An 18,170-nucleotide genomic window follows, 5' to 3' on the forward strand; every position below is an offset into this window, starting at 1 on the left:
TGTTCTCCTTTTAAAGTTTTAAAGTTCTGTACTTGTGTACACGTTTACTACATAACATAGTAAAGATTTTTTTTAAATTATTTTAAAATGCTAGGTTGAACCATGAAACTGCCAGGGTTCAACTGTTTCTGCCGCCAGAAACAGCGACTCCATTTGCCTCAGCCTGTCAGCGTGTGTTATTTCCAGGTTTACCCTTGACCGCTGAATGGGGTGAGATGAAGTCCATCTCACCTGTTCCCATGGCTGTCCTCCAGCAGACACACGAGAGCAGTGACCTCTGAGAATGGTAGTCAGTCTCATATTTCTTTGTGCTGGGAAAAGAGCTTGGATTCCAAGATTTGTTCACGTTTGAGCACGTTAGCTTTAAATTATCCCCGTTGCCAAACCAGTTACGGGCATTCTTTAACAGAGCCGAATGAAAGCTGCGCCAGCTGCCTCGAGGAGTCCTTGGTGTCCCGCCGCTAGACCCCGAGTTCCCTGTCCTTGTCGCGACTTGATAACTTGGGAGATTCTGGGGTTGAGGGGAGGATTGAGCCTGATGCTTTCAGGGAGCTCTCAGCTCCAGTCACAAGGCACCTGCCATCTTTTGAGGCCCCCATGGCTGGGTGCTGGCCCGGGGCCTTGGCCTGCAGCATCTGCTTTAGTTCAGAGCTCCCTGTCGGGGACTTGATGTCCTGCTTCCCAGTTTACAGAACCCAGAGAACGAGGCACAGAGGCATCAAAGTACACCCTTGGCCACATAGCGTTGAAATGAGTGTTAAACCCAGAATTTGAGCTGGGGTTTCTCTAACTTGGGGACACTCACTCTTAACTCCTGTGCTGTATGGCTTCGGATTCTCAGAAAAATCTCTCTTTGGGTTTTGGTAGGGAAGTGGTTGGTTTGGAAAAGATAAGAGGTGCTCCCGTGGGTAGCCGTGAAGGCGCAGCCAGGACGAGTGTGGCCGCAGGCTGCACTAGCAGAAGACGGAGGAAGCCCCCTGCCACACCTGTCCCTGGTCGGCTTTGCCCTGAGAGCTTGCTCTGGGCCAGACTGGGTGCTGAGCTGCCCCGAGGGCAGGAGTGGGAAACCCTCGCCCCGAGCGCCTGGCGCCCCTTCTGCTGGGAAGCTGTTCTGAGCACCACACCGCCTGCCCTGTGTCTGGGAGGAGGGCTGAGCCGATGGGGGAGCTGGACGCGGGCCACAGCATAAACTGCTGACGACCCGGCGCTTTGAGCCTAGGAAGGAGCCCCCCGCAGTGTGGGGTAGAGTGACGGGAGAGCAGGACCATAGGTGCGTGAGAAGGACTTTGTCACAGCGAATGGACCTTTGTGGCTGGCCTGCCCCTCCCTGAGAAGTGCTGCCTGCAGGGCACAGTGCCCGTTCTGAAGGAATTTTGTGCCCTGGATGAGACTTAGATGCCCTACAAAGACGCTTCTAGCTCTAGGGTTGTGTGATCTCACGCTTCAAGGTTACCTGGATGAATGCCATTTTCTAACTCCCCTTTTTAATTCCAGAGCCGGCGATTAGACACTGAAGAATTAAGTTTGCCAGATATTTCTGCAGAAATAGCTGAGAAAATGGCCAGATTTCATGGTATGAAAATGCCATTCAATAAGGAACCAAAATGGCTTTTTGGAACAATGGAAAAGTAAGTGATCAGCCGCTGGGCTCTCACCTAGCTTCCCGCCGGTGGCTCCCAGGGGTTCCAGAGCAGCTCTTGCTTGCCATGCGGGTCAGAGGCCTTCCCCAGTACGCCAGCGCACAGGCTATCCGCTGGTGATGATTGTCTCATGAATAAATTGTTCTTGAGTGTAAAATTCAATTCCTGAACCAGGAAAGAAGGCTGTTTGCAGAAATGCTCCTGAATAGGCTGGATGGGCAGAAAATCCACATCCTAGAGTGTGCTGAACCCCAGGCCCTTTTCCCTCCTCTCCGTCTGGGGTCATGGGCCCTGCGGGTTTTGCATGGTTACATTGAACTAGAGCCCCAAAAGCAAGCTAGGTGAATTGAGCACTGATCCTTTGTTCCCCTCTTTTGCAAGATACCTGAATCAAGTGCTGAGAATTAAATTTACTGGGGAATCCAAAGTTAAGCAGCTCCACAAATTCCTCAGTTACAACCTGCCTTTGGAACTAGAAAACCTGAGGTGAGTGTTTGCTTCCATTTCCTAACTTAGTAAAAGTGCATCTGTCCAGAAATGTAAATGTTCTTAGTCACCACACCTGCTTTCAATGAACGTTAGGAAGCATCACCTGAGGCTTGGAGTTTTGTGGGATGAGTATAAACAGATTAATTCTGGCATCTGGAATTACAGTTTTACATGAGTGGCTTCACGGAGGAAGTAAAATTCCAGAATTCTAGTCCTGGTCAGTGACTAGGGCGGTAGGTTTTTTCTGAAACAGAAACGAAAAACAAGGGGCTTCCCTGGTGGTGCAGTGGTTGGGAGTCTGCCTGCCGATGCAGGGGACGCAGGTTCGTGCCCCGGTCCGGGAAGATCCCACATGCCGCGGAGCGGCTGGGCCCGTGAGCCATGGCCGCTGAGCCTGCGCGTCCGGAGCCTGTGCTCCGCAACGGGAGAGGCCACAACAGTGAGAGGCCCGCGTACCACCAAAAAAAAAAACAAAACAAGAACTTATGGGGGCAGGCCAGCGAGTGTCAGCCGATGAGAGGAACAGATCAGCCCAAGCTAGCGGGGGATGGAGTAAGAAGCTTGACGCTGGCTTCTGAGTAGAGGCTACGCTGGTGTCTCCAGGGTGCGGGGGGCACGCAGGCTTCTAGCCTTCATCCATCGCCTGAGTGTCAGCATTTCCACCTTTAACTACTCACATATTTGAGTGTCTGCTTAGCCAGCATCAGGATTGGTTCTGAGGAGATGTGACCAAGACAGTCTGCAAGGAGCTTCTCTTTTGTTAGGAGAGAGAGAGAATAAGTAAATAAAAAAATGTCAGGGTGTGATGAGAGCGGTGAAGGAAACCAGAGGTCAAAACAGACTGACACAGAGGGCTCCGCCTGGGGTCCGAGGTCAGAGGGCTCCGAGGAGGGCCCCCTCGGAGGGGGGAGAGCGTGTGCAGAGGTCCTGCCACGGGAGGGAGCTGAAAGCGTGAGAAGTAACAACAAAACCTTCCTTTTCCAGATCATTACTTGAATCGACTCCATCTCCAGTCGTGTTTTGTCACAATGACTGTCAGGAAGGTAAGAAATGCTGCCTGTTAGGCTGAAGGTGGGGCTCGTGTGTCTGCTGAGAAGATTCCCTCCAGTGTGTGTGATAAATGCCAGGTGCCCATGAAGAGAGGGTTAGGTACATGGAATTATGGCACAGCCATGCACGAAGCGTTGTGTGACTATTAAGAGTGAGGTCGAGTTTTATACAAACCAACAGAAAAATCTCCAGGCTACATCAATAGGAGAAAAAGCAAGTTTTAGAAAAACGTGTAGGGTATCATCACATTTCTGTAAGAAAAAATGTCAGAATATCCACTAAACCGAGAGCTGGGATACACGAAGTCACGTATTTGTTCAGTGTTTAACTCCTTTCGGTAAACATGTCAGTTGGCTTTGTCAGTCTGAAAGGCATCAAAGAGGAAGATGGCCTCCTCGACCAGTCTGGGGGCGCATGCCTTCTGCACCTGCAGCCCACCACGCTGGCCAGAGCCCCCTTCTCTCTCAGCGTTGGCTCACATGCTTCTAATGACTTCGGGTTTCTCTGCTTTAAAAAATTGCACTCCCACGTACCCCTTACTGTAACCGGACTCTACCCAGTGTTATTTCAAACATAACAGTTTCGTCAGGGGCCCCATCCGGCCGGGCACCTCCCCCCGATACTGCCATGGCGCCTGGCTGCCTTGCTGTCCTCATCCTGCCCAGCGCAGCTGGCTCAGGTCCACCCTCGGGCCCTTTCCAGGCTCTACGGCTTGTTTTTAATTTGGAGAACAGTCCCTGGTGAAGACTTGTCATCAGTGAGACGGTAGCTTGAGCCGGAATCCCTGCTACTAATTAGCTGCTGATTGCTGGGCAAGTCGGGTCAAGCAGCCTCGTGTGTAGCGGGTGGTGGTGAACGGCCCAGAGGTCGCCGACGGGCTGAGGGAGGCCCCCGCCGGCCACGGCAACACGGGGAGAGCGTGGAGGGGGCGGGAGCTGGACACTGGGTCTGGCCCCGGTTCTCCTATCAATGGCTCCCGGAAACGGACGATGTGTGCCGAAAAGCCTTGAACCTGGCTCAGCAGAGCCCACCCGCCAGCGCCACCGTGAGAGATGCAGCACGTTGGGTAGAGCGTGGGCCTCTCCGAGCATGTGCCTGGGGGGCCAGTCTGTCAGCCAAGCCCCTTCTGCCCAGAATTCAGCCTTAAGGGAAAGAAATATGGTCATGGGAGCACTGTCTGTGCTCTCCTCCTTGGGGGCAAAGCAGTGGGGCCTGTGTGGACACCAGGGCCCAGCTTCCCAGCTGGGGGCCACAGCCCCGCCCGCCTTGGGACTGCTGGGGGTGCCGAGCAGACCTTTCCCTTCCTGCCCCCGTGTGGAAATGGGGGGGGGAGCCCAGGCCATGCTGCTCTTGGGGTGCTGGCAGCAGGGCTCTCGGGCCAGGCCTCCCAGGTCAGTGCTGCTTCTGGCACCCTGTCCCCCCGTCCCGTGACTCGGCCACGTCCGCTCGCCGCGTGGTCAGGATGCCCTTACAGGATCAGAACCACCCTGGGCCCTGCGGTTGGAGACCTGCGCCTTCGATGACAGAACGTGCCCAGAGCAAAGGTCGTGTCATCCAAACCTTTTTGCAGGTAATATCTTATTGCTGGAAGGCAGGGAGAATTCTGAAAACCAGAAACTGATGCTCATCGACTTTGAATACAGCAGTTACAACTACAGGTAAAGTCAAATGTTTTTATTTCAGTATTCTGTATGTGTGCGGAACGAAGGAGAAAGTAGGTCACCATACCATCCTGAGTTGGAAGTTTCCTCCCTGGAGGCCAGCACTTTGTGTCCCAGCGGCCGCAATGGCCGCGTGGGGCAGCGCAGCCTGTTCTCAGCTGCGTCAGTGGGAGCAGGGGCCAGGTCCTCAGAATCCAGAACTTGGCCTTTCGTTGGCTTCACCAAAGCACTGACCGCAGGACGGCACTCCTGAGCGGTTGCTCCAGACAGCGGGCCAGGGTGCTTTGGTCTGTCCCGTCACTGAAGCATTCATGCTTTCGGGACCCCGGGGTCCCGGGGGCGCTCGCAGCGGGGCTGCTGCCTCATTTTCTGTGCCTCTCGCTCTTTTTCAGGGGATTCGACATTGGGAATCATTTCTGTGAATGGATGTACGATTATAATTACGAAAAGTACCCTTTTTTCAGAGCAAACATCCTGAAGTATCCCACCAGGAAGCAACAGGTAGGAGACTTGCGTTTGTATTCAGTACACTTACTGAGAAGTAAACCACATGCCTCAGTTTTACCCAGTCAGAGATGATTACAGCTTCACTTTTAAAGATGCCCTTTTAAAGCCATGGAGTTGGTTAAGCAGGTCCTTTTGCTTTAAAATGTTATTTTGTGTCAAGATACAGACTCAGTATTTGAGTCCAGCCTTTTTAAATCCCTGTGCCAGAGGTAACCCACGTCCAGTCAGAGAGGAGCACAGCCTCCTTTGTGATTCCTTCTAGTGTTTTCCCAAAGCCCAGCCTCCCTCCTGCTCTCTAGCCTTCTTTTGGGGATCACTGACTTGCCTCTATTTGTTTCACTCTGTGCAGGCAGAAGTAGTCTTGTGGGCACCGTGGTTCAGTAGCTGTTGCAGTGTTCACAGACCCCTTTCCTGTCCTGGGTTATGCGAGTCCAGTGACTGGAGAATCAGTCCTGTGGGAATCTCTCCCCAGGAAGCCCTCTATTCCATTCTTCAGCCTCTGCCGAAGCCTTGGGTTGAGGATGAGTACGTAGTGATGCAGAAGCTAGCAGGCTGGGGAGAGGGGCACTGCGCCCACCTCTGCCAGCCTTGCAGGGCAGCAGCTCCGCCCACGCTGGGCGGCCCTGCCGCCCGACATCCCTTCTCCCGGGATCCCCGCCTGGTCAGAACGTTTCCCAGGGGCCGGGGGTGAGGACGGATGCAGTCAGTTGCTGCAGTAGCTCACTCAGGAGAGGTTTCTCGAGCACCTGCCTGAGTTGGGCATGGGGAGAGTCTCCAGCAGGTGGCCACGCTCAGGGGCAGCCGTTCAAATACAGCCTTGCCGTGTGGCCAGACCTGGGCTGCTCTCTTCTGGCCTTATTTTCAGGCAGACCTGTTGACCTTGAGCGTGTCCAGAGCAGAGTGACCAGGACGGTTTTGGACCTCAAGTTCAAGCTATGTGGGTAGGAAGGGTGGTAGAACGTGGGGCTGTTGACCCCAGGGAGGAGAACACAGCAGGCTTCAGGTCCCTGCCATGCTGAAAAGAAATTAGACTTTTATAAACACTGGGCAGGCAGCTCCAGAGATGAGAACTCTCAAACCAGTGAAGGGAGATTTTCAGTAAGAAGACAGATTTCATTTTAGTGGAAGGCGGCAGAGCTGTGTAACCCCCAACACTGCACAGCAATGGAAATGTAAAGAAGCTCCATTCCTGTTTTCTGAGAGGTTTTAAAATCACATGCAAGTGTTGGTCTCTATCAGATACCCTGTCTGTATCTACTGAGGTAATCTCATGCTTTTCTGTCTTTAATCCATTGAAGTGTTTTAAAATGTTAAACAATACTGAAATTCCTGAAATAAACTATTTGAATGAGTTAACGTGCTTTTGTAATGCTCTGTTGGATCCAGTTAGGCAATTTCTTATTTTAGGAGATTTACATCTATGCATATATGTGAAACAGGACTTTAATGTTCATTTAAAAAAGTATTCATACCTGCTTTTGGAATAAAAATTATACTAGTCTTACAAAATGAGTTGAGTGTCCCTTTTTATTTTCTGGAACAAATTTATCTAAGATGGTGTTGTTTGAAAGTTTGGTAGATTTTGCCCATAAAACCATCTGGGCCTAGAACTTTTGGGGGAGGGAGGGTCATTAATTACCACTTTCTTAGGGTTTCAATCTCTTCAAATTTTCTATCTTCATTTGCCACCTTCAGCGTTTAGGGTCTCCAAGAAATTAAACCATCTAGGGTGGTGGTTCAAGCATGGGTTCTAAAAACTAATGGGCCTGGATTTGAATCCCAGATCTGCCACTGCTGGCTGTAACGTACTATTTCTGTGCCTCAGTTTTCTCATCTGCAAAAATTATTTTGTTGTCGTGGGGAGTGTGCCTGTTACACAGAATTTAATAGGTATCAGCAGTCATCTTTTTTGTGCCAGGTTTACTTCAGAATCTACGGCCCCCTGCCTAGGACAGTGCTTGATCTTGAATGATGCTTTCTGGTGGAGGAGGGGGCGTAGTGTAAGAAAGCCGACTTTAGAGCAGGAAGATGGAAGAGGTGACACAGGGAAAGGGTGGGGAGTGCCTTCCAGCCGGGTAACCAGGTAGCAAGGGTTCTTACAGGGGAGAAAGACTGACGGCTGTTTTCTTCTTTACAAAAGCAAACAAGCCGAGGTTGGCTGTGTTCTGCCTTTTGATATGGTATGAAATAGTGAAGAACAGGGGCTCTCATAAATCCTAATTCATATGTAGACTCAACGTGCAGCCTGGTAGAACCTTAGCGTAAACTGTGTCTTCTCCAAACCAGAATCAGACACTGCCAGTTTATGGACATAAGTGTGGAAATCATCACAGCATCTTAGGGGTGGAAGGCCCCTTCACAGTGCCTGGTCCGGCGCCTGCCCTGAGGCAGCATCTGCTGACGAGCATCAGGGTGCCCTGGTGCCTCGTGCCAGCGCCGCGTGGAGCAGCAGCCAGGCTGGGGAGGTGTGGAGTAGGCCGACCCTGCTTTGCGGTCAGTGGAAGACAGGAGCGTGAGTTAGAAGGAACAACTCTACCTAAATTACTTTCTGCAGAAGCAGTAGTGGTCTTGCCGACAGTACGGCATCGAGTCCATTAGTTCTCTGACTGTAACCCGGTGAACCCAGCCGGGTGGGTGAGCTCCCTGGACCACGCCCCTGGGCAGAGCAGGGTGGCGGGCTTTGCTGACGTCCGGAAGAGTCACGCTTGACGTGTGCACTTCGTGACAGCATTGACATCACCTGTTTTTAACCATCATTGATCCTAATGTCATTGCTTTTTTTTTAAGCTCCATTTCATTTCCAATTACTTGGCTGCATTCCAAAATGAATTTGAAAATCTCAGTAATGAAGAAAAGTCCGTTATAGAAGAAGAAATGTTGCTTGAAGTCAATAGGTAATTTTTTTCCTTTGTCGGTTTGTAACGATAGCTTCCCTCTTTATAGTGCGTACTTGGGATGCCTCCTTGCAAACAGGAGTATTTTAGGACCTCCCTCATGACCATACATCTCGAGGTCTTGTACGTTGTCAAAAACAGAATGTTTGGTTCTTGTCCACGTGGCCGAGTGTGTTCGGATCCCCCAGATTTCAGCACACGGCCAGTGAGGAGAGCAGGGTCTGTGCACTAGGTCAGGGAGCGAGGGTGGCGTTCCGAACCGTCATCCCCACCGTGACTCTGCTGCACAGCCGCTGCCACCAGGGCCTGCACACTCTTCTCACTCGTGCTCCTGGAGATCTGGGTGCCACCAAGTAACATGGGTCTCCTAGAAAAGAATTAAAAATCTGTTTTCTCAACAGCTGTCAAAGCAGGGCTGAGAAAGCTCCAGATTCCGCAAAGGTCTAGATCACTGTGTTCTCACGCTCGCTCATCTCTGTGGTCAGGAGGCCTGAGTTATTCCTAATCTTTGGGGTCTTCCATGAGATTATTTGTTAACAGTGACGGTTTGAGTGGCTGTGGCCCTCCTCCCTCAGCATAGAGCACCTCCTTCGTGTCCTCGGAACTGTCCACAGTCCTCTCATTGAGCTGAGGCCACCCTGGTGGCCCCTCGGCTCCGCCTGCAGAAGAGAGCTTCCCTCCCTGGTTCTTGATCGGATGGAAGTAGGAAAGCGGAGGTGGAGGAGACCCAGACAGAAAGGGTAGCACCAGGGGATCTAGTGGGTCAGGGATGAAGAGAAGCAGAGTCAGGTCTGGTGAGGGTGGCACCGAAGCCCTCGTTCCTGAATTAGAGCTTTTATCTTTATCGTTTTGAGAAGAACTTGGATTCGCAGTGAAGAGGAACGTGGCACAGCCTAGAGGTGGGGACCTGGCCACACCCTCCTCCTGATTCACTTCCGGGGGAGAGGGGCATGGGGGATGGCAGCAGGCTGTCCGGAGGCCCGCGCTTTCCTCCACCTGTTGCTGGTGGGGTAGGGGCCGCCAAGGCTGTGTGCTCACACGCGTGCCAGAGGGTTTCTCTCCCTGTGTGACCCACGCTTCACCAGCAGCGGCCACTGAGGCCTCCGGGTGGGTCCTGCGAGTGTTCCGTGTGCCAGGGACAGGGAGTCGGGGTGTTCGCACCTGCAAGGTCACTGGCCAGCGGTGGGGAGAGGACGGCTGTGGGCTCCTGCTGCTCTGTTGCCGTGGAATATCGTCCCACTGGGTCGGCCAAGGCAGACAGTTTGCACCCAGATGAGTTAGAACGTCCATCTGGCAGGAAATGACATCATCGGTCCTCCAACTGGTCCCACACATCTCATGTGCATTTCCTGCTTTTGTAATTACAGGTTTGCCCTTGCGTCCCATTTCTTCTGGGGACTTTGGTCCATCGTACAGGCCAAGATTTCATCCATTGAATTTGGGTACATGGTATGTTTTGGGGGTAGTTTTTCTCTTCTGCTCCCAGGAAAGAAATGCTTCCATGTACGTGAATGCTCGGCAGTAAATGCCTGTTCCTTCCAGGGGGTTACCTGTTCCCCTCCGAGTACCTGAACCAGGTGACCAGCACCAGGACAGCGGGCTCCCCCCGGGGAAGCTGGGGGAGAAAGGAAGGCTGCATAATTGAAGCCACTTTTGCTGCTGCTGCGTCTGCCTGTGGCAGTTGCCCTCACTCCCAGGGCCAGCAGGTCCCGCAGGTCCCGCCTCCCCTGCTTCAGAGAAGTGCTCTGTGGTCCTGTGGTTCTGATGGGGGATGTAGAAATCCAGACCCTTGAGGTCCAGCCCCGACCTCAGTCCCTTCTGACAGCAGGGACACTGAGTGAAGGAATGGTGGTGGGGTTACCTACCGTGCCTTGTTTTATTCACCTGTTAACACCCCATCCTCTGGCCTACAGCACCCGACTTAAGAGTTGGAAGCTGGTGCTGATTGAGTTAGACCCGCTTTTGTGCAGCAAGTTTGTACCAAACCAGGCTGTCTTTTTATTCTAACCTAAGCGCTGTCCTTGGCATTTTACTTTGCTCCGTAGTGAGCGGTGGGGGGCGTCCTGGGGCAGGGGTGCACACAGGTGTAGCGAGCACCTTGCTTTGGGACAGGTGGTGGGAAAGGACTGGTGCATTTTGTTCTCCTCAGTCCTCAGTGAGGATGGTTTCTGCTTCTAGGCAGAAGATTTGGTAATGCACAGATGCTCTTAGGCAAAAGAAGGGGAAATTTGGATTTTTAAAGCAGATTTGGAGTCATGGTTAGATGTTACTGTAAGACAAAGTGGACTTCAGAGAAGGAAAACCACCGAAGGTAGAGAAGGGCGTTGCATCGTAGTGAGGGCATCACTTCATCTGCAGGACATAGAGAGACCCTCAGTGCGTGTGCCCCTGAATTCTTCAAAAGACACAGAGCAGGGACTTCCCTGGCGGTCCAGTGGTTAAGACTACACTTCCACTGCAGCGGGCACGGGTTCCATCCCTGGTCAGAGAACTAAGATCCCACATGCCGCACAGCACGGCCAAAACAAAACAGACCGAAACAAAAGACATAGAGCAAAAAGTGACACAGCTGAAAGGAAAGGGGGAATCTACTATTCACCAAGTAGATTGCACACCTCTAGGAAGCGGGTGGACCCAGGAAACCCTGCCACAGGCAGGGTGGACACCTGAACATCATCACCCCAGCCAGCTCAACCTGACGAACACGGGTGGAGCCCAAACAGCTGCAGGACAGACATCCTTGTCAGAGAATGTGGAGTCTTCCTCAGGATAGGCCACAGGCTGGGCTGTGAAACAGGCCTCAAATGTACTGCAGAGTAAGTTCTCTGACCACAGTGCAGTTTAATTGGAAATCAGTAACCAGCAACCACAAAAATATCTGGAGAATTCTCAGTTATTTGGAAATTAAACTATACTTCTAAATAAACCCTGGATCAAATGAGAAATTACAAGGACAATTAGAAAATATTTGGAATTATAATAAAAACACAACATACCAGAATTTGTGGGATGCAGCTAAAGCAGCATTTGGAAACTTACGGCTTTGCAGCTTAAATGTTGTCTTGGATATGAAGAAAGTTCTCAAGCCAGTGATATAAGCTGCTACCTTGAGAAGCTAGAAAGAGGAAAACCAACTAAGCCCAAAGTAGATAGAAGTAGAATGAAGGTAAGAGCAGAAATCATTGAAATGTAAAATGGACAAAAAATAGAGAAAATTAATGATACCACAAAAGTATTTATAAACCTCTGGCTGTACTAAGCAAGAAAGAAAAGAGAAGGCAAACATTACCAAAACCGGGTACAAAGAGGGGCCATCACTACAGACTCTATAGATGTTCAAGTAGAAGACGACGATGAACTCTGCCCGTAGATTTGACAACCTGCCTGAAATGTGCCAATTTCTTGGAAGATACAGATGACCAAAACTGACGTAAGAAATGGCCATATAGTTATTTAAATACGTTGAGCTCATAATCAGAAACCTATAGATTTGGGACTTCCCTAGTGGCGCAGTGGTTAAGAATCTGCCTGCCAATGCAGTGGACACGGGTTCGAGCCCTGGTCCGGGAAGATCCCACATGCCACGGAGCAACTAAGCCTGTGCGCCGCAACTACTTAGCCTGCGCTCAAGAGCTCTTGAGCCACAACTACTGAAGCCCGCGCACCTAGAGCCTGTGCTCTGTAACAAGAGAAGCCACCGTGATGAGAAGGGCACCGCAATGAAGAGTAGCCCCCACTCGCCACAACTAGAGAAAGCCCACGCGCAGCAGCGAAGACCCGATGCAGCCAGAAATAATTAATTTTTAAAAAACCATAAATGCTACTAGCCTCCTTAGCCACGCATTCAAGGCTACATACACCCTCTTAAAAAAAAAAAAAAACCTATAAACTTCAGGTCCTGGTGAATATCATCAAATATTTAAGGAAGAAATAATAACAGCCCTACAGACTTGTAGAAAATAAAGGGAGAGGGATCACTTCTCAACTCATTCGATGAGGCTAGCATGACCCTGACACCAAAACTAGACAAGGACATTTCAAGAAAACTGCAGATCACTGCTTTTCATGAACATTACCCCAAAACCATTATCAAAATACTGGCAAAAAGTAAATCCAACTTATGTAAAAGGATAGTATTTTATGACCAAGTGGCATTTATCCCTGGAATGCAAGGTTAACGTCAACATTTGAAAAACCTATTAGTGTAATTCACCGTATTAACAGAATAAAGGAGAAAAACCATACAATCATCTTAGTGAATGCAGGAAAAGCATTTGATAGAATTCAACACCTGTTCATGATAGAAAGTCTCAGCGAACTAGTAATAGAGGAGAACTTCCTCAACCAGGTAGAGGGCATATACACAGCTCTTGTACAGCTGCCGTGGTAATGGATGGTAAAGCACTGAATGCTCCTCCCACCTCTGCCCCAAATATAGAGCAAGGCAAGGGTGTTTGTGCTCACTTCTCCTCACAGGCTGCTGGGGTGCCTAGCCAGCAAAGGAAGGCAAGGAAAAGAAAGAAAATGCAGAAGTACCAGAAAGGAAGAAGAAGAACTGCCTTTATTTTTATAGGTGACATGATCATGCACATGAAAAAATATAGAGGAATCAATAGAAAAGCTATTTAATAACTACTGAGTGAGTTTATCAGGGTCGTAGGATACAAGGTCAATATGCAAAACCCACTTGCATTTCTACGTGCTAGAAGCAACTGTAAATGAAAAATTTTTAATTGTGTTTACGATGGCGTAAAAAACTTGAAATACTTAGGGATAAAATTTTTCAAGTATGTGCATGATCTATACATTGACAACTATAAAACATTGCTAAAAGAACCTAAATAGAGATACCACATCTATGGATTTAGAAGACCTAATCTTTTTTTTTTTTTTTTTTTTGTGGTACGCGGGCCTCTCACTGCTGTGGCCTCTCCCGTTGCGGAGCACATGCTCCGGACGTGCAGGCTCAGCGGCCATGGCTCACGGGCCCAGCCGCTCCATGGCATGTGGGATCTTCCCGGACCGGGGCACGAACCCGTGTCCCCTGCATCGGCAGGCGGACTCTCAACCACTGCGCCACCAGGGAAGCCCCAGAAGACCTGATCTTAAGACTTCCATTCTCCCCAAAGTATCTTCTGTCGTCTCCGTGACCCCAGCAAAGTCCCCACAGGCTTTTGGTAGAAATTGACAAGCTGATTCTAAAACGTATGTGAAAATGCAAAGGCCCTGGAATAACTAAAACACTAAAACTAACTAGAACCACGTTGGAAGACTTAGGCTACCTGATTTCAGGACTTACTAAGCACAGTAATTAAGACCATGTGGTGTTGGTCGTAAGATAGAGATAAATCAGATGGAACAGACTAGAGTTCCCAGAAATAGACTCCTCCCTACACATATAGGTAACTGGCATTCCACAGAAAGGCCAAGGTAATGCACTGTGGAAAGGATTAGATTTTCCAGAAATGATGCGGGAACAACCGAATAAGCCATATGGAAAAAAATAATGAACTTGCGCTCTACACAATGAAATAGATAACAGACCTAAAGGTAAAAGCTAAAACGGGAGAGAAGCTTCGTAACTGTGGCAAAGATTTCTTAGGTCACATAAAGCACTAACCCTCAAAGAAAAAAAAAATACAGTAAATTGGACTTAATCAAAATTTAAAACTTTTGTTCTTTGAAAGACACCATTAAGAAAATGAAAAGCCCAGCCACGGACTGGGAGAAAATAAGGCAAATTTATATCTGACAAAGGACTTGTATTTAGAATATATAAAGAACTCATAACTCGGCAAGAAACCAAACAACCTACTTTATAAGTGGACAAAAGATTTGAACACTACACAGAAGGTAAACTAATGGCCAGTAAGCATCTTTTCATCTGCTTGATACAAAGTCATAAAGGAAATGCAAGTTAAAGCCCCAGTGAGATGCCTTGCACACCCATGACAATGGCTAGAACTTAAACTTACGATACCAAATGTTGGCAAGACTGTGGATCAGCTGACCTCATATACATTGCTGGTGGGGATGTAAAAGGGTGAAACCAGCGTGGAAAACAGTTGGGCAGCCTCTTATAAAGTCAAACATACACTTACCGGGACCTCCCTGGTGGCACAGTGATTAAGAATCCGCCTGCCAATGCAGGAGACATGGGTTCGAGCCCTGGTCTGGGAAGATCCCACATGCTGCGTAGCAATTGAGCCCATGCTCCACAACTGCTGAGCCCACGTGCCACAGCTACTGAAGCCCGCACACCTAGAGCCCATGCTCCACAACAAGAGAAGCGACCGCAATGAGAAGCCCGCATACCGCAATGAAGAGTAGGCCCCGCTCGCTGCAACTAGAGAAAGCCCGTGCGCAGCAGCGAAGACCCAAAGCAGCCTCCAAAATAAGTAAATTTAAATCGACTGTACTTCAATAAAATTAAAAGTTAAAGAGAAAACAAAACAAAACCCCTACACTTACCATACAACCCAGCAGTCCCTCTCTTTGGTATTGGTCCAAGAGAAATGAAAGCCTGTTTCCACGCCAAGCCTTGTATTCAAGTGCTCACAGCAGCTTTATTTTCAGTAGCCCCAAACTGGAAACAACCTACATGCCCACCAGCAGATGACTGGGTGAACACACTGTGTTGGAGCCGTATCACAGAAAACTACTCAGCCACGAACACTGCCGCCCACGGCAGCGTGGATGTGTCTTAGTCACAAGCCAGACACCAGAGGGGACGGAGCGGACGATTGCACTCACGTGGAAGCTTTCTGTCGCGATCTGGTGGGCTTGACTACAGAGACCCAGGAGGGCCTTGAGGGTGATTGCGGTGTTGGCGTTGAGCTAGGTGTGTGCATTAGCGAACACCGCACGTTTTAAATGAGTTAAGTTTTGTGGTATATAAATTATACCTCAACGTTAATTTTTTTTGAAGTGGTGCTGTAATCTTGGCAGTTAGCACTGCAGACTTTTCGATTTGGAGCGGCCCTTAAGAGACTGTGTTCTGCACACCGGTGGGCAGACAGGGGAAGGGACCCAGGGGCCCGGTGGCTGGCCAGGTTTTCTCACTTCCCTCTTGGTGTCCTTTTAGTAATGGTGCTGCAGCAAACAGGTGGCACCTACCGTCTGTCTGCCCTTGCTAACGCCCCAGGGACCTTGGGCTTTGACAGAGAAGCCTCTGTTGTGTCCGTCAGTCCGCGTCTGTAGCGTTCAAGGTGAATGAGTCGGTGAACCATGCTGCACCAGATACATAGACAGAAGTCCCGTCTCCTGTCTGGGTTGGCAGGGCCGGGCCGGCGCAGCTGATCGAGTGGGGAACGTTGAGGGTAAAGGGAAGGCGGCGACCGGGGCTGCTGCCGGCGGGAGAGGACCGTCCTGAGAGCAGCGCGGCTCCTGGATGGCCTGCAGCACACGGAGCTGCTCTGCTCTGTGCCGGGGGGCGGGCGGGACCCTTGGTGAGGCCCCTCTTCCTTCTGTCTCCTAGGAGTATGCCCAGGCCAGGTTCGATGCCTATTTCGACCAGAAGAGGAAGCTTGGGGTGTGACTGGGGAGGCCTGCCTGCGCTGCATCCCTGGACTGCGCGGGGGCGGCCGAGCCCGAGGCTCCCTCTGTGCTCCGACTACTGTGCCTGCAGCAAGAAGGCGCGGACGTCTCGCTGCCGAACACAGATGTGTATGATACGAGAGACTGTATTAAAATTGAGGAACATTTATTTCATATCTTGTTTACGATTTCTCTAGGACTCTGACATGAGATCAGGAAGCAGAATTATAGTACATTAGTGCAATAGTGCAACATCTCAGACCCCCTTAATCTAGAGAAGGCATTTTCTACTTCAGTCAGGTGGGGCAGACAGCAAGAGTAAGCAGTGTCACTGCAGGTGCCTTTTGGTTAATGTTGATCTTTAAAGGATGTTAATGACCGCGCTGGTGAACAGTGCTGACCGGGCTTTCTGTAGGTAACGGGTGTGGAGGGCGGCGAGTGGGCAGCGGCACTGCCGATGCCCCGTGGCCTGACCGGGGTCCTGGGAGATGCAGACCGCCCCCGAGGTGCGGGGTGCACAGAGGCGGGGATGACCGTGGCTGCCCGCTGACTGCTGCCTGTCATCCGTGTTTTCCTCTGCAGGTGAATCTCGGATGAATCTCACCCTAACTGGATGCAGCCCCGCCATGCTCTCTAACTGAAAGTGCTTTATTAACCCCGGCTCAGGGGCAGGCAGTGGGCCGTGGCCAGAGCCAGCAGGCTGCACGGGGACACGTGGACACACATGCCCACCCCGGCCCCCCCACTGCCCAATCCGCTTTCCTGGTAGGGAGCGGGCTGCTTTGTCCCACACTCAGCAGCCTTTTCCCCTCCACCTCTGCTCAGCCTGGAGCTGGGCTCTTGTGACAGGGCCAGCTGCCTGCCCCCAGGCATGGTCGTGCCCCAGGGAAGCCTCCTGTCGCCCTGGTGCTGGGGCCTCGGTGTGCTGGGTGCGGGAGGGAAACCTTGCCCTCACTGCTCCCCAGTGTACCTCATGTGGTCGTTCTGGTGGGAAACCGCAGCCTATATGTGGAGTATGGGGGCGGGGATAGAGTATAGCTGTGAAATCCGTATGTATATAAAGTCCTTTGGGATAAATTTTTTTTTTTCACTCTGAACTCTTGTTTGAATTGTTTTTTGTGCATACATTCCTGCTACCACAAAGACTGTACTATACAAACAATAAAAAAGATAAAAGCCCATCCTCTGCTGTCACCCTCGGATGCATCCCTAGTCTCGGGGAGGTCTCCAGTGCGTCCACCCGGCTCCGGAGGCGAAGCCCTTGGGCGGGAGGGAGGGGGGAGCACCGGGCTGTCCAGGAGGGAACTGAGCGGCTGGGTCAGGGCAGGAGGGGGACTTCCGCTGCCCGGCCTGCTAGACGCCGGAAGTTTTAACCAGGTGAGTGTGTTATGATATCCAAGCAATAAAACTGAGTCCTAGGGACTTCCCTGGTGGCACAGTGGTTAAGAATCCGCCTGCCAGTGCAGGGGACACAGGTTCGAGCCCTGGTCTGGGAAGATCCCACATGCTACGGAGCAGCTAAACCCGTGCGCCACAACTACTGAGCCTGCGCTCTAGAGCCCGCGAGCCACAAATACTGAGCCTGCGCGCCTAGAACCCATGCTCCACAACAAGAGAAGCCCCCGCAGTGAGAACCCCCCACACCGCAAAGAAGAGTAGCCCCCGCTCGCCGCAACTAGAGAAAGCCCGCGTGCAGCAACGAAGACCCAGTGCAGCCAAAAATAAAGTTTTTTTTAAAAACCCAACAGCCCTAGATGCTGCTGCCCTGTGTGTGAGATATTAGAACACAGCTCCCAGCTCCTGACTGTGCCCACAGGGTCCGACCGGCCTTGCCCGCCCCCTGCCCCCAGCCTCTCTCGTCCCTAAGACACCAGGCCCTCTCGCGCTTTCCTCTGCCAGGTGGCTTTGGGGTCAGTCTCCCTCACATCCACTCGCTGGCTATCACTTGCATTCTCTGTATGTGGAATTCCTGGGGTGCCCATCTGTTCGCTCAGTCATCCTCCTGGATTAGACCGTACACTTGCCCGAGCAGGCCTGTCCCCAGTGCAGGTGACCCCCCCTGTCCCTGTGTCTCCTGATGTGACCCCCACGCCCCAGGGGTGCCCCCTCCAGTGCTTTTGCGCATGCTGGTTCCCCAGCAGCCAGCCCTCTCCAGCCAGGCTGTCCACGCATCAAAGCCAGGGCAGGGCCAGCTAGCGTCTCCCTGGGGTCACACCTGCCACCCACCCCCGAAACATGCCACATTCCCGGTGCTGAGCCCCTGCTTAGGGTTCCCCTCACCTGCCCCACCCTGTGAGTCTCTGCATAGCTCTGCTCCCCAGGAAGGTAGAGCTTGGAGTCCTGGGCTTGGGCCAGATCCTGAGACGCACACCACTCTCTCTGTTCCTAACCAG

At 51.2% G+C, this 18,170-nt stretch overlaps 1 protein-coding gene across 7 annotated transcripts in view; it reads left to right on the forward strand.

Annotated features, from left to right (window-relative positions):
* Window positions 1–15,946, forward strand: part of CHKA (choline kinase alpha) — a 59,724-nt gene extending 43,778 nt beyond the window's left edge. For 4 of the 7 annotated variants that reach the window (XM_022591214.3, XM_022591216.3, XM_089914400.1 and 1 more), the window contains 6 exons: window positions 1,495–1,628; window positions 2,022–2,126; window positions 3,114–3,172; window positions 4,750–4,837; window positions 5,233–5,341; window positions 5,697–8,128. In XM_022591214.3, the coding sequence (XP_022446922.2) occupies window positions 1,495–1,628; window positions 2,022–2,126; window positions 3,114–3,172; window positions 4,750–4,837; window positions 5,233–5,341; window positions 5,697–6,038 (837 nt within the window). In that variant the 3' untranslated portion in view covers window positions 6,039–8,128. The other 3 variants (XM_022591217.3, XM_022591218.3, XM_022591219.3) reach the window with 1 other exon arrangement.
* Window positions 15,947–18,170: the final 2,224 nt, after the last annotated feature.

This window comes from Delphinapterus leucas, chromosome 7 (genome assembly GCF_059928025.1).
Source record: "Delphinapterus leucas isolate spDelLeu-1000000601 "Yukka" chromosome 7, BTC_Dleu_Yukka2, whole genome shotgun sequence".
NCBI lineage: Eukaryota > Metazoa > Chordata > Mammalia > Artiodactyla > Monodontidae > Delphinapterus > Delphinapterus leucas.